The 13083-nt window shown below is 39.0% G+C and overlaps 1 protein-coding gene across 1 annotated transcript in view; it reads left to right on the top strand.

Moving 5' to 3' along the window:
* PRKAR2B (protein kinase cAMP-dependent type II regulatory subunit beta) overlaps positions 1 to 9864 on the top strand; it is a 72481-nt gene extending 62617 nt beyond the window's left edge. The window contains exons 7-11 of the mRNA XM_084811059.1: positions 757 to 858; positions 1840 to 1914; positions 3824 to 3889; positions 4062 to 4200; positions 5574 to 9864. Coding sequence (XP_084667185.1) covers positions 757 to 858; positions 1840 to 1914; positions 3824 to 3889; positions 4062 to 4200; positions 5574 to 5707 — 516 coding nt within the window. The 3' untranslated portion in view covers positions 5708 to 9864. The remainder of the gene's footprint in view (positions 1 to 756; positions 859 to 1839; positions 1915 to 3823; positions 3890 to 4061; positions 4201 to 5573) is intronic.
* The last annotated feature ends 3219 nt before the right edge of the window (positions 9865 to 13083 follow it).

Here is a 13083-nt window from a genome sequence, read left to right as displayed (position 1 = left end):
CAGTGCACTGCAGTTTCCATTAAAATTAATGGGGGTGTTGCTGGTTTCCTCAGTATGAGGAAAATTCCATTCAGTTGCTGTGGTCATGGAGGACAGTATTGAATGGATCCTAGTTGGGCTGCAACCTCGTTAAAGAAATTTTAATTCATGAATCCTGTGAGTTTTAGTTGATTCATTGAACAGCCTATCAATTAGGTTTTAACTGTCCTGCTCTGGCACACAAGCAAAACTTACATATCTCAAGCAAGAAGCCTCTTTAGATGATGCATACGTGTCATAGCAAGCATTATCTTACAAGACACGTTCATCCTGTGTGTAAAAGAAGGGAAAATGCCTCTTTTAAGCCATCTAGTTTTATAAACGCTTGCATTAAGATTTTTTTTAAAAAAATATGTTGCCCAATTAATTGTGGGACACCTTTTTAGTCAATAAAATGTTTCTAATTATTTAATCTAACCAATTAATTGATTGAGGCTGCAATCTTATGCACATTAACCAGGGAATAAGCCCCATTATATGCATAGGGTTGGGCTGTGAATATTGTAGCCCTAATCAGTAGGCTGTGCTGTTATTTTAAATTTGAAGTGAGCAATATACATATTTAAAAATACGTTGAATATACCCACATGTTCTACTGTACTATAGCCTGAATTCTTTATTATGTTAAAGCACATGTAATGTTTATGTAACAAAACATTGTACACATTATCATGCATTTTATACACTTTAAATTTTAATACAGTTTTGTTTTTACAGGACAGAGTAACATTTCGAAGAATCATTGTAAAAAATAATGCCAAAAAGAGAAGAATGTACGAAAATTTTATTGAGTCGTTGCCCTTCCTGAAATCTTTAGAAGTAAGCATACTTATTATTTTATTTAAACTATTTATATACTGCTTGATATCACAAGGTCTCTAAGTGGTTTATTAGTATTGTTTCAGTAATTTTAAGTTGTTTTCCTTCTCTTTAGCTGAAAAAATAGTTTTGAGGAAACTGCTTTGATGTCTGAAAAAAAATGGCAAAGTAATGTTGTGGGTACCTTTACGAGCTATAATGGCATGCTCATATACCTCAGTAGTTGCTTACCAGGGACAATCAGTATTTTCGGGGGCTTGCCCATTATAAATCATTGTCCCGATTTTTATCATCTACGGTGCCCTTTAAAAAATTTTTTACAGGTGTACGCCAGAGTTGCTGTTCTTCAAGTTCCAATCCCCTACCTTGAATCATTAGAAATTATATCTCTTAAGGAATAGGGAGAGATGCATTTTGTCCATATTGCATATGCACACACATATATGCCAAGATATTATGTTGTGCTCATTGCACAATGTTGTGCTCATTGCACTACCAATGGATGGAGGGAGGGAAAATACACACACACCATTTCTCCCCCACTCCCTGCTGAAAAATGGCTGAAAGTGGTGGGGAAGCCCATCTCCTGCCAAGGACCCTGTTGCCCCGAGGGTTCTCGCAGGGTGGGATTCTCCCTCCACTGGTTTTTGGCAGAGCAGTTTCTCTCCCACCCTCCATTCAAGTGAATGAAGAAATCACCCAATTTGCTTCAAGGGGGAGAGAGGAAGCTGATGGGGGCCAGTCATAGCCTAGCGGGAACCTCAGCGTGGCCTCATGGTTACACTGGTGCCCAAGGGCACTGCGTTGGGGATTAGAGAATAGCAGTTGCAGTTAGAGAAAACTTTCAGCAATGTTTAAAAGCAACCCCAAAGGCAGTGGGGAAATAGTGGTGTTATCAGCACACACATCCTTGTTGTTATCTGTGAAATGTTGGAGGGTATGCCTGCCTATTAGCATGATCTGTCCTTCCTTTTGTTAAAGCTATCTGAACGGTTGAAAGTGGTGGATGTGATAGGCACCAAAATATACAAAGATGGAGAACAAATCATTGCTCAGGTATGCCATTCTTGTTTGGCTTATTCTGCCACTCTAAGTTATTCTGACTTTATGTAAACAGTGTAAACAGTTTGTACATAAAATCACCTCAGACATTTTGGTAGAGCAACATCTGAGACCCATATGCAAGGATAGAAAAATGGCTGTGTAAGCTAAAAGATAGCTTGCATTGAAAATTGAAATTCTAGGTGATTAATATAAAAGATAATTTGAATGCCAAGAATTAAAGTAAACAAGCCAGTTTGCATGTTCCGCTAACCCACGGTGGATTAATTAACCCCTGGGGCTTAGGGGTGCAGGCAGGCAGACATTTTGCATATTCAAGCTGCAACCATGGCTTGTTGTGTTGCGTGAACCTGGTGAGAGTGGGTTGTTGGCGTGGTTAACAAACCACCCACAACCCATGGGCTGTTTTAGGGTTGTGGATGGTTTGTTAACCATGCCAACAACTCATCCTCACCAAGTTCGCAGGACATGATAAGCTGCAGTTGCAGCTTGAATATGCAAAAGTTGCCCAGCACGCACCACAACCCACCTGCGGTGATCGTGCAAACTAGGTTAACAAGTTATTGGGGAACTATTTACCATATTATATGAAATCCTGTGATGGACAACCTGTCTTGCTTTTTTCTGTTTGTTTTTTAAAAACACCAATGATAGCTTTTGTTTTCTCTTCCCCAAGATGTCCAAAACAACAGTGTGAACAAGTTAAGCACTGGCTTACACAGAGCTTGCCTCTTTGTAGCCTTTAGTAGTACTGAACTTTCCCTTTAGCTGCAACTAAAGGCCTTTCCCTTTAGCTGCAACTTTCTGAGAGCAAATAAGGCCCCATCCACATCTTGATTTATATAAGCAGTGACTCCACAGCCAGTTTTTTTTTTAGCAGGCTTCTGTTTTTTTTTCTGGTGAGTTACAGGACCCTGCTGAGTTACAAACTGCTAATCAGTAGAGTGGGGTTTTGGTAAATCTTGTGCTATATCATATCCCTATCTATTATATTGATAATATAAGAATTATTGGTACAATTCAGACATAACATTAAATTCTGCACAAGCCTTAGGCTTATACACTCCCTCCTCAGCTCTCCTTTTTTGTTCTTGCACATGAAGTAGAGATCAAACGCTTCTGAGCGTGTGCTTTTTAAAGAGCTAACTATGGTTCTCCATGACATGTAAACTCTGGTTTGTTCTAACTAGTTAGTTAACAAACCAGGATATCAAAATATGGTTCAGGCAGATCATGGTTAAGCTTTATGGTTGAACCAGGCTACTGTCTCTAGCTTGAAGCAGGTGCTCTATGTCATCACTTGGAAAAGTGATGGAAGGGTAGTCTGTCTTTGTTCTGAACAGGATGGACAAAGTAAACTACCTTTTCTTGGCATAATCCTTGAGAATAGTTAGCAAACAAACGTGCACAAAAAGTACTGCTGCTTTTCATTCTGAGCCTGTTTAGTTTTTTATAGCACTTGAGAGAACCTTACTGTTAGTACATGGTTTATTTCTACCAATTTTCAGAGAGAACAGTGCGAAGAGGAGCCTTCTGGATTAGTTTCAGGCAGCTGAAGCTCTGTCAAGCTGCTGTGTTGTCCCTTTCCCCTCCCTCCAGACACTGGCTGCTTCCAACTTTTCCCCAAATTGATCTTTGAAGGTTGACTGAAGGAAATAACAACTGAATTGCATATTAGGCGTTCAAAACGTTGCATGGGAACAGACCCAGCACACTTTTAATTACTTTTGTTTTGATTATACGGATGTGAAAGCTGCTCAGTTGTTTATGAGAAAAGGAAAGGAGAGTTTCAAACTGTCTGACTGATCAATTTCTTGGTTTAAAATGTTGCATATGCTTTTTTTGTTAACAGTAAAACTACTAAATAACTACATTCAGGTTTCTCTTACTTTTAAAAAAACAGGGAGACATGGCTGACTGTTTCTTCATTGTTGAATCTGGAGAAGTGAAAATTACAATGAAAAGAAAGGTACAAAATGTATTAACGTAACGCCGAGAAATCTTTAAAGGTTTTCAGTAAGGAGCATCTATGCAACTTGAATGACATATTTTGCTTATCCTAATATATTGAATATTAGCTTGGCTGTAACCCTTTGTTTAATAAATGCCTGGGTGCTTTCTTTTTCTTCCATGCCTTTTAGGGTAAACAGGATAAAGATGAAAATGAAGCCGTTGAAATTGCCCGGTACACTAGAGGGCAGTATTTTGGTGAACTTGCTCTTGTAACTAACAAACCTCGAGCTGCCTCAGCATTCGCACTCGGCACAGTCAAGTGCTTAGGTAATACAAAATTATTGTATTTTGGTACTTGCTTTGTTCTGTAGTACAAAGAATAATGTGATTTCTGTTGATAGGCATATGCTTTCTCTACAATATTTTCCCTTAAACTGTAAAGCCAAATTTCATTTCCTTGGTAGCATTCTGTCTGCATAGTAGAACGTACTTGTGCCTATTGTTGAGATATCAGAAGTCATGGGGGTGTTTCGATGATCACAGGGGGAAAAGAACCACGCAAAGAGCTTTGGCTATTGGGCGGTATAGAAATGAAATAAATAAATAGGCCATTGTGGCTTCTCTCCCTCACCCTTGCATGTGGTTGGTGTGTTGTGCGAACCTGGGGTGCGGCATGGCAGGGGTGGTTTTGTATCCACTTGATGACCCCGACTTCACATCGTGGGTTGTAGGGTGGGTATGAAGTTACCCCTGCTGTACCGCACGCCAGGTTTGGACGACATGCCAGCCTGTGCTACAGCGTGGGTAAATTTGTAAACAACGCATGTGCATGGCATGCACAGGAGCAAGGGGAAAAGCCACAGTAGCTTCTTTGCCCCCCGTGATCATCCAAACCCAGACTTACTCTACTGACAACATGATGAAGCCAGTGGTATTTCAACTTCTCACAATAATTGGTCAAAAGTAATATTGTGTTAATGTATGGACATAATACTTACAGTTCCCAGAACGTATAAGGTTCTTTTACTTATTTTGACATGGTTACATTGGGACTTATTGCAAGCATTAAAGGATGTTATATTTCCCAAACAGTGAATCTACAGCTAAAATGATTTGAACATTTGATTACATGCTTTTTATTTAATCATATAATTTATGTTGATTAAAACTTAAAATGCTAATAAGAGATATTCAGGCTAAAGTGATAGAAATGTAAAAGAATCCAATTAGGAATTAGACTGTCTCCCTTTCATTTAAAAAATATGTTACACAGATCAACACATTAGAGTGTAAATACATTTTAATCAGATTCTTTGTTATTACTGATCCTGAAAGCTCTGAAAAATACGGCTAGTTCCTAAGGTCTCTGCATCTAAAATGTGTTTGAACATGCACAGGGATTTCTCAGTGTTTATTCCTGATGCGCTGTTTCAGATGATGCTCAGTCTACAGGGCCTCTGGGACTTCAGGGAAAGTCTTTTGGGGAGCCCAGAGGCTGCAGTGGGAAGAGGGACAAGTCCCAGTAGGTACACAGAAGTACATGCATGGCTGTTTTAGATTCTGCATGCTCTTTTCAGTTGTGCTGATTAAATATGGGCTGTCTTAATAATCTTGGTATTATTATCTAGAACTTGACAAAATAAATGTTGGACTTCTTCCCATCTATATACATTATTATACTCTCTCTTTTTAAATTTTAGTTATGGATGTACAGGCGTTTGAAAGGCTTTTGGGACCTTGTATGGAAATTATGAAAAGGAACATTGCGAACTATGAAGAACAGCTAGTTGCTCTATTTGGAACAAACATGGACATTTCTGATCCCAGTGCGTGAAGTATGAAACCACAAGATCTGTTTATGAGAAATAGCACAGTAGTGGTTAGTCCACTGAAAATGTGTCTATCTTCCTGTAGATGCTAAGCATTTTTCTGTGAATTTACAGGGGATTGGTTTTCTTTGGTTTTTATTTTCCCCCCAGTTTTATTTGCCTTTTTGTGCACAGTAGTTCGGATGTATCAGTAAATGGAGTAGAGACATCATACTGCTGGCTCTACCGTGAAGAACAGTTGTGCCACCAGCACCTCAGTTTTCAGCTAATAGTCCTGAAAATCAATCCCATAAGTCCTTTATTTGAGTTCAGTGGGAATTTATCGGCTTGTATGCAGTTTTAGGGTTATAACCATTTGGCACTTTTAAAAAAGTCTATAATTATATGATAGAAGATGGCTTCTATCATATAATTCTAAACATTTCATTTAAAGAAGTCCATAATTGCAAGCCAAACAATGTATGTATACCTGCATGCCTTTTTATTTTCTCTCCCATGACCACAAGTCTTTGCCATCCTGAAGTTTCCTTCTATTTGGAGAAAGTAGGTTGGTTTTTTGGCACATGGCAGGAGCTACTTTCAAAAGGAGGGTCCTGCTTCACCTCAGTACTCACTGCACATCCCCTTTGCATTGCAACGTATTTGTTGATTTAACCCGTCCCTGCTTGCTGAATAGTTAATGGCTTCTGTAAAATATCTAGGGGTAAAAAGAATAAATTGATGTTATGGAATATTTGCCATTGACATAAACAAAGTAAGGGTTTTGTCCATGTGTCAAATAAATGTGGTATATTGAAGGTATTAGTGCACTTGGTGTTCACAGGTATCTCTTGTACAAGGCTGCGCAGTATGTATTTGGATTGATGGCTGTTTGAACTGGCATTTTAAAAAGCCGTATTTACAAAAGCCCGCTAAACAATAAATCAAAGCCTTATATTATTGGTAAATTTTAAGACCTATGCCTGATTTAGCCTTTATGATTTTTGTTTTTAAAGTCTACTATTTTATAGTAAGGAGTCAGATTTCATTTAAGTCAATACTGGGCCAGTTCACACAGTCAAATAAGCCACTCTGGCTTATTTAAGCAACAGTGGGCTGCTGCATGTGCCAGCACCCATTTTGAATATCCAAGCCGTGGTGTGTCGTGTCGTCTGAACTCGGATGGCGGGGGTTGTATAAGGGTTAAAAAACCCTCACTTAACTCATGGCCTATTGTTTAACCCTCACGCAACCCCTATTGCTTGGGTTTGATGACACGACAAGCTGCAGCCATAGCTTGAGTATTCAAAACCTGCCTGGCACATACCACAGCCCAGTGTGGCTTAAACAAGCCACAGTGGGCAGTGGTGACTGTGCAAACCAGGCCACAGTAACATCTTACAAAATGCGGAGGATTTTTATGTTTTTGTAATATGATTTTTGTTGTTGCACTTATTGTATATGTTTTTTTAATTACTTAGAGTTATGTCAGATGTTCAGTGATGAGAAGATTGAAAAAGGTTAACATTGATTCAAGGAAAAGTAACTTTGCACAGGTCCTTTCCCTGTTCTACCTGGATATAATTTGCATAAACATAGTCCCACAGCAGTCTTAATTCTAGTGTAATCTGGGATTTCTTACAAGGATTGCAGCTTCACAGGCTGATCCACAAATCAGCTAAACTTGGAGGTGGGGTATCTGTATTCCACGTACTTTTTCTGTTCTTTTGTTGGTTTTTAATTTTACATTTATCTTTGTTCTATTAAAATGTGTCTCCTTGTTTTCTATTCAGTGAACTTGCGCAGCTTTATCGAGTAAACTGGTTTTAGCTGAAATAATGCGGGCAACACCTTGCCCCCACTCACCTCTTACTATTAGCTTTGAATGGTGCAGAGTTGCACTGCTTTTCAGCGGGCCAGAAAGGTTTTAGGAACTCATACAACAGGGCTGTAGAGGGTGCATGGAAAGGTCTGCAGGGGCAAAGAGCAATCACTAGCCTCCACATCTGAATTTCATTTTCGACCACTGCAGTAAGACTATAATGCCAAAAATTAACTAGGTTAATCCAAAATGATTATGTAGAAAGAGAGTACCAATTTTAAAAGATAGCGTAGTCTTCCTTGGAGGAAAATTCTGTTAATACATGCGTTGGAATATGCTATGGTCTTTTAAAGATCGCTCTTCCTTTTGCATAAAATATTAGAGTTTCAACAGGCATGGCATAGTGTTATGTCTCCTATCTTGGATTGAAGAGAGAGGGTATTAACTGTACAGTGAGTGTGCATGTTAGTGTAATATGACATATCAAACAGTTAGGGATTGGTACAAATTATAAAATTATACTAGAACTTTGTTACTATACAATAGTGTTATTACTTTATATAATTTATACCATATGCTATGATACAAATGATGATGTGTCAACATTTTTACATAATTGTAATTTGATTTCGAAAAGTAATTGTATTATATATTGGAGAGAAACATCAGACAGCAAACTTTATGGTCTGGACCCAAAGAACTATGCAACTAGTTTCACATGCTGAATTGAGATTTTGGATTTGTGTTCCTTGAACAGAAGTCATCCATATCATGTAGCAAAATATCTTTGCAATGCTTTTGACGGTCCCTTCTTTCAATGTAAAAAAAGTCTTTTTTTGAGGAAAAAAGTAAAACATTGCATTGCTAAAATAGCTCTTTGGATCCTGGCCTGCATATTTTGGATTCTTAACTTATTACAGTTAAATATTATACATTAGTTCAGTGTTATTTAGGCAAATAATACTATGATTTACACACATGGCAGTGACTTCCAGTCAAAGCCAAAACGAAGGCCAGTGGTCATGTTATACATTTAAAATACCTACATAAACACTGTAACTATTTGACACTCTAGATTTAACATTTTCTGAACCACTACAAGTGGATTATGCACCATTAACCTTTCTGTAGAATTGCACCAGTTATTATAATTAAAATTAGGGCTCATATACACACTTCCAGTAAATGTAAACTGGTTCCCTTCAAGGTTGCTTCTGCTGTTGAGAAGGTTTTAAAGCAGGATATGATCACTTGGTAAATACGACAGCAAGCTGTAAGGAGAAACAGGTTTATATGTACAGATGTATCCTATCATCACTGTAAAAGGCTTTTGGAGGGAAAGGTCCCCTCAGCCAGCACCTGTAAACAGTATTCTTGTGCTATGTGCAAAACAGATGATCACCAATGCTTAATCAGCACTGATAGTACCAATCATTTGTTAGACAGAGGCTAGGGAAGGGCACACTGGAGTCCAGGTGTCTCTTCCGCCTCCCTATGCTATCCACATTGAGAGTACTGATCACATCTTGGGAGAACACAAGCACAGTTTGGATGTGCAGCCATCTGGCATAGAATCATCTCCATCTTTACTCCTTGAAATCAGGGATTAAAGATCACATGGGTTGGGTGTGATTTGTGTAGGCTTCATTGAAATGTTGCAAATCTAAAAACCACTGAAACGTGCAAATGAGATAACACGGTGTACACTTTTCAGGTACATGTAAATAGGGCTAACGGTTTAAATAATCCAAATGATGGAGAAAGGCATAAGTGGAGGGGTCACAGCTCAGCTATGCACAAGGTTTGGTCCCTGGCCCCAAGGAACAGCTAAGAAAGATCTCTTCCTGAAACTTTGGAGAGCCACCACCAGAGTTGACTGCATGGCACTAGGTGAACCAATGGCCTGACTCAGTGGACAGCCTCATGTGTTCAGACGTGATTGTTATTATTGCGCCACTTCTCTCCAGAGTAATTAGCGAAAGTCTAAACCCGAACATCTTCCAACAGCATCAAAACACCTTCCTGTTTGGGTTGGCTTTTAGTGGTCTGGGTTTAACCGCTGTCTTTTAAATTTAATTGGCTTTAGGAGTTATTATTTTGAGTGTGTGTGTGTGTGTGTGTCTTTTCCATGTTTTGTTCTAAAAGCATTGTAATCTGCCCTGCACCTTTTGGACAGAGCAGAATTTAAATTAAAAATACTAAAATAAGGAAACATTCTCTCCCCCTCACCAAATTCATTTGTGTGCCACTTCCCTTCCTGAATGTTAATTGTCTGTCTTTTTACTGATGCCTCTTTTTTATGGTACCTACGAGTTGTCAAGATTTACAATGTACAAAATCAATAAATAATTTTGAATATAGAATATTTGTCATGAGTCAGTAGATTTCTTTGCTAAATTAATTCAAACATTTCATATTTTTGCTAGCAGCAGAACCTGGGGTTTGTAAGATCATGTTTAACTGAAATTTATTCATTAAAAAAGCAACCTGTAATTATTGTGTTTATATGAGTGAGACACTAGCACTCCCTCTGCTGGACATGATTATTGTAGTTGATCTATTTGAATAAGAATGTTTCAAATAATGTCTTCTATTTTGAATCTTCACGAGAATGGCGAGCCCATATGGAATTGCCCTACTTACTGAAAGGGTGCTGAAGACACCATATAAAACTATGTTTTAAAAACATTTCCTTTCTTTTAGGTGTCTTACAGTTAGATGGTTATAGAAGACAGATGTTAACATCTTCACCAGTTCAGCCAGCTAGCAACAGGGGTATAATGGCTGTAGTTGTTAATCCCAAATTAGTATGTCAGTAAGGGCCCCTTCTCACATTACCTCAGTTGTGGTAATCATTTTTGTGACAAGATCCCAAACCACTGAAGTAAATATATATTGCAGGCATAGGCAATGTGGTGCTACGGCAGCAGTGCACCCCCCAGACACCTTTCTTGGCATCCACTAAGGTGCCCTACCCCCCCACTTTTTTTTTTTTAAAGTAACACTTTTTACTGGCAGCTGGGATTGCTGTAAAGCAGGTTTCTGTCGGTGCTGAAAATGTGGCTTCAAAGGAGTTGTTTAGTGCGTTGAGGCTCAGATCCCAACTCTACCTTGTACTCATCTTTTGGACATATGACTTATCCTTTGCGACCCCCTCCCATGGCAGCCATTTTGTGGGTAGTGCCCCGGACAGTTTCTCAAATTGCCAAATGTGCCCACAGCCCCAAAAGGTTGCCTGCCCCTGGTATATCAGAACCATGTGGGTCTTTCCCATCTGATCTTTGTCCTCCTTCCCAGTCAAGTCGTGCTTAGATGGAAAAGACCCAAAAGATTGGCCCAGGTGGTTCCAGTTTACAGTTACTGCAGCATGCAGCAGTACAGGACCTCATGTAACGTACACGGTTCTCAACTATGCCAATCTGCCTCTCCTCATCCCATCTGGATAGACGGTGCAATGTAGGGGTGGGCAACTTCCAGGGGTTGGGGGGCACATTGCCCCCTCTTGGAATGCAGTTGGGGCTGTACCTCACCCCTGCTGAATTTGCTGCCACCATGCCTGATTTGGTGGTGGCCACGAAAACAGCATGTGGCCAACGGGCTGCATGTTGCTCATCCCCGGTCTAATGGATGTGAGCAATATTTCTTTACGCTATTAATTAGAAAGAGTTAACAGAACCAATTACTGCACTAGTGTAACAATGAGTAGTAACTACAACAAAATATGAATGACTCCAGTCACAATTACTTCAGTCACAAACAACTGTTGGTTATGCTTGGCACGGAGTCAGTTAACTGATGATTGTTGAAAAGCAGTTTCTGTCACTGTTATTTCAGTCTGTCATTTCCTGTTTGTGTTCACTCTTTCCTACTCTCTGATATCCTGTCTATCTGCTTTCTCTTTCTTTTCTTTCTTAGGTCCCTCAGATTCTCGTCATTTGCCCTCCTCTAACTTTTAAAAAATTCTTTTCTGCTGTTGTGTTAGTTTTATTGTGATTTTATACTGATGTTCTTATTATTTTCTAGGCCTGATAATTTTACTGAAGAGTGGCCTACATTTTTTAAAATAGTTTTTTAAAAGAAAGCAAAATAATTTGGGTGACCCCAAATGTTAGTATTATGAGGGATACAAATGTATCTATCCACTTTCTCCATACCACTCATAATTTTAGAGACCTTTACTGTATCATTCTTGAATCCATCTGGTTTCTGAACCAAAAGCCCCAAACCCTTTGGCTTTTCCTCACAGGGAAGATATTCCAGTCTCCTGATAATTTTGGTTGTCCTTTTCTGTAACTTTTCAGCTCTGTGATATCCTTTTTGAGATGGAACTACAATGGTACATAATATTTCAAATAACTTTCCACTTACGTATATTATCTAATGTTGAATTTGATAGAACTGAGGCCATTGTTCAACAACACTTGGGTCTTGCACTAGATCAGGGGTGGCAACTTGTGGCCCTGCAGATGTTTTAGCTCCCATCATCACTCACCATTAACTAGTTGGCTGGGGCTGATGGAAGTTGTAAGCCAAAACCCTGCCTAAGAATGTGTCCTGCATAAACAGACTTGTAGATCTGAAATCATCAGAACTGCTCATATGGACAGTCTTCCAGTAGTCTGGATATATGGCTTAAGTCTGAATCCTATTTCCAGATGCACTTCTATTTAAATGCCTGTTCCTCACTCAAATTCCATCTATTTCTCTGACTTTAATAAGGAACTTGAAACCAACTTCAGCCTCAACAAGATAAGGGCCAGTTAGTTAAATTATACTAAGCTTGTCAGAAGGAACAAAATTATTTTCAAAGGAATGAATTATAAATGCAGTTGAGATAATATAGCAAATAGTATGTTTCTACCCTGCTTTTCTACAAAGAAGTATTCAAAGCAGCACCTGCTACCATGAAGATGGATGTGAGAGGCATTCATGCAAGGAGGGAGCATATATGGGGAGCCAAGATCCATTCTTAATTTTTCTGATTACCTGCTATTAATTTCCTTGCCTTGGTTTCTGTACTTCAACACTTTTGAGCCATGTAGCTTAAAAAAATTAATATAGCTACATTTTATTAGAATATAAAGATGAAAGGAGACAGATTAAGTAGTAGGATGCTACTGAAGAAAGAAAATGGTAAGTTGTGCAAATAATGTTGGTAATTCGCTTCTTACATCAACTTGGTTATGAGCTCTGGAAAGCTTGCACAATTTTTCTGATCTGGGTTAGCCTAGTAAAAGTATTCCACTCGTATGGATTTGAGGTTATGAAAACGGTCCTAGAGGAGCAACATTCATTTCAAGCCAGAAAAGGCAACAAATCTAAATGCCAACACCAGGAATCAGCTGTGACGGGGTCGTCCTCAAGAGAGATTGATGGTGCTTTTAGCATGTATGAAGACAAGATTTGGTTAAGAAAATGGCAAAGGGGCAAGAGTTCGCTAATGCTTAGTGATTTGTAACGATCCGAAATATGGGGAAGGGTCACAACCCAAGCATATATGTCCAGCGACATATGCTTCTAAGCAGGGATGTATAGCATTGCAACCTTACGCTCAACAGGGTTTCCTGCAGTTTCTAAATG

The sequence above is a fragment of the Heloderma suspectum genome, chromosome 7 (assembly GCF_057233095.1).
Source record: "Heloderma suspectum isolate Gila_16-S chromosome 7, 16-S_ref, whole genome shotgun sequence".
NCBI lineage: Eukaryota > Metazoa > Chordata > Lepidosauria > Squamata > Helodermatidae > Heloderma > Heloderma suspectum.
The sequence above is the reverse complement of the archived record's forward strand: the minus strand, read 5'-3'. Positions and strand labels throughout refer to the sequence as shown.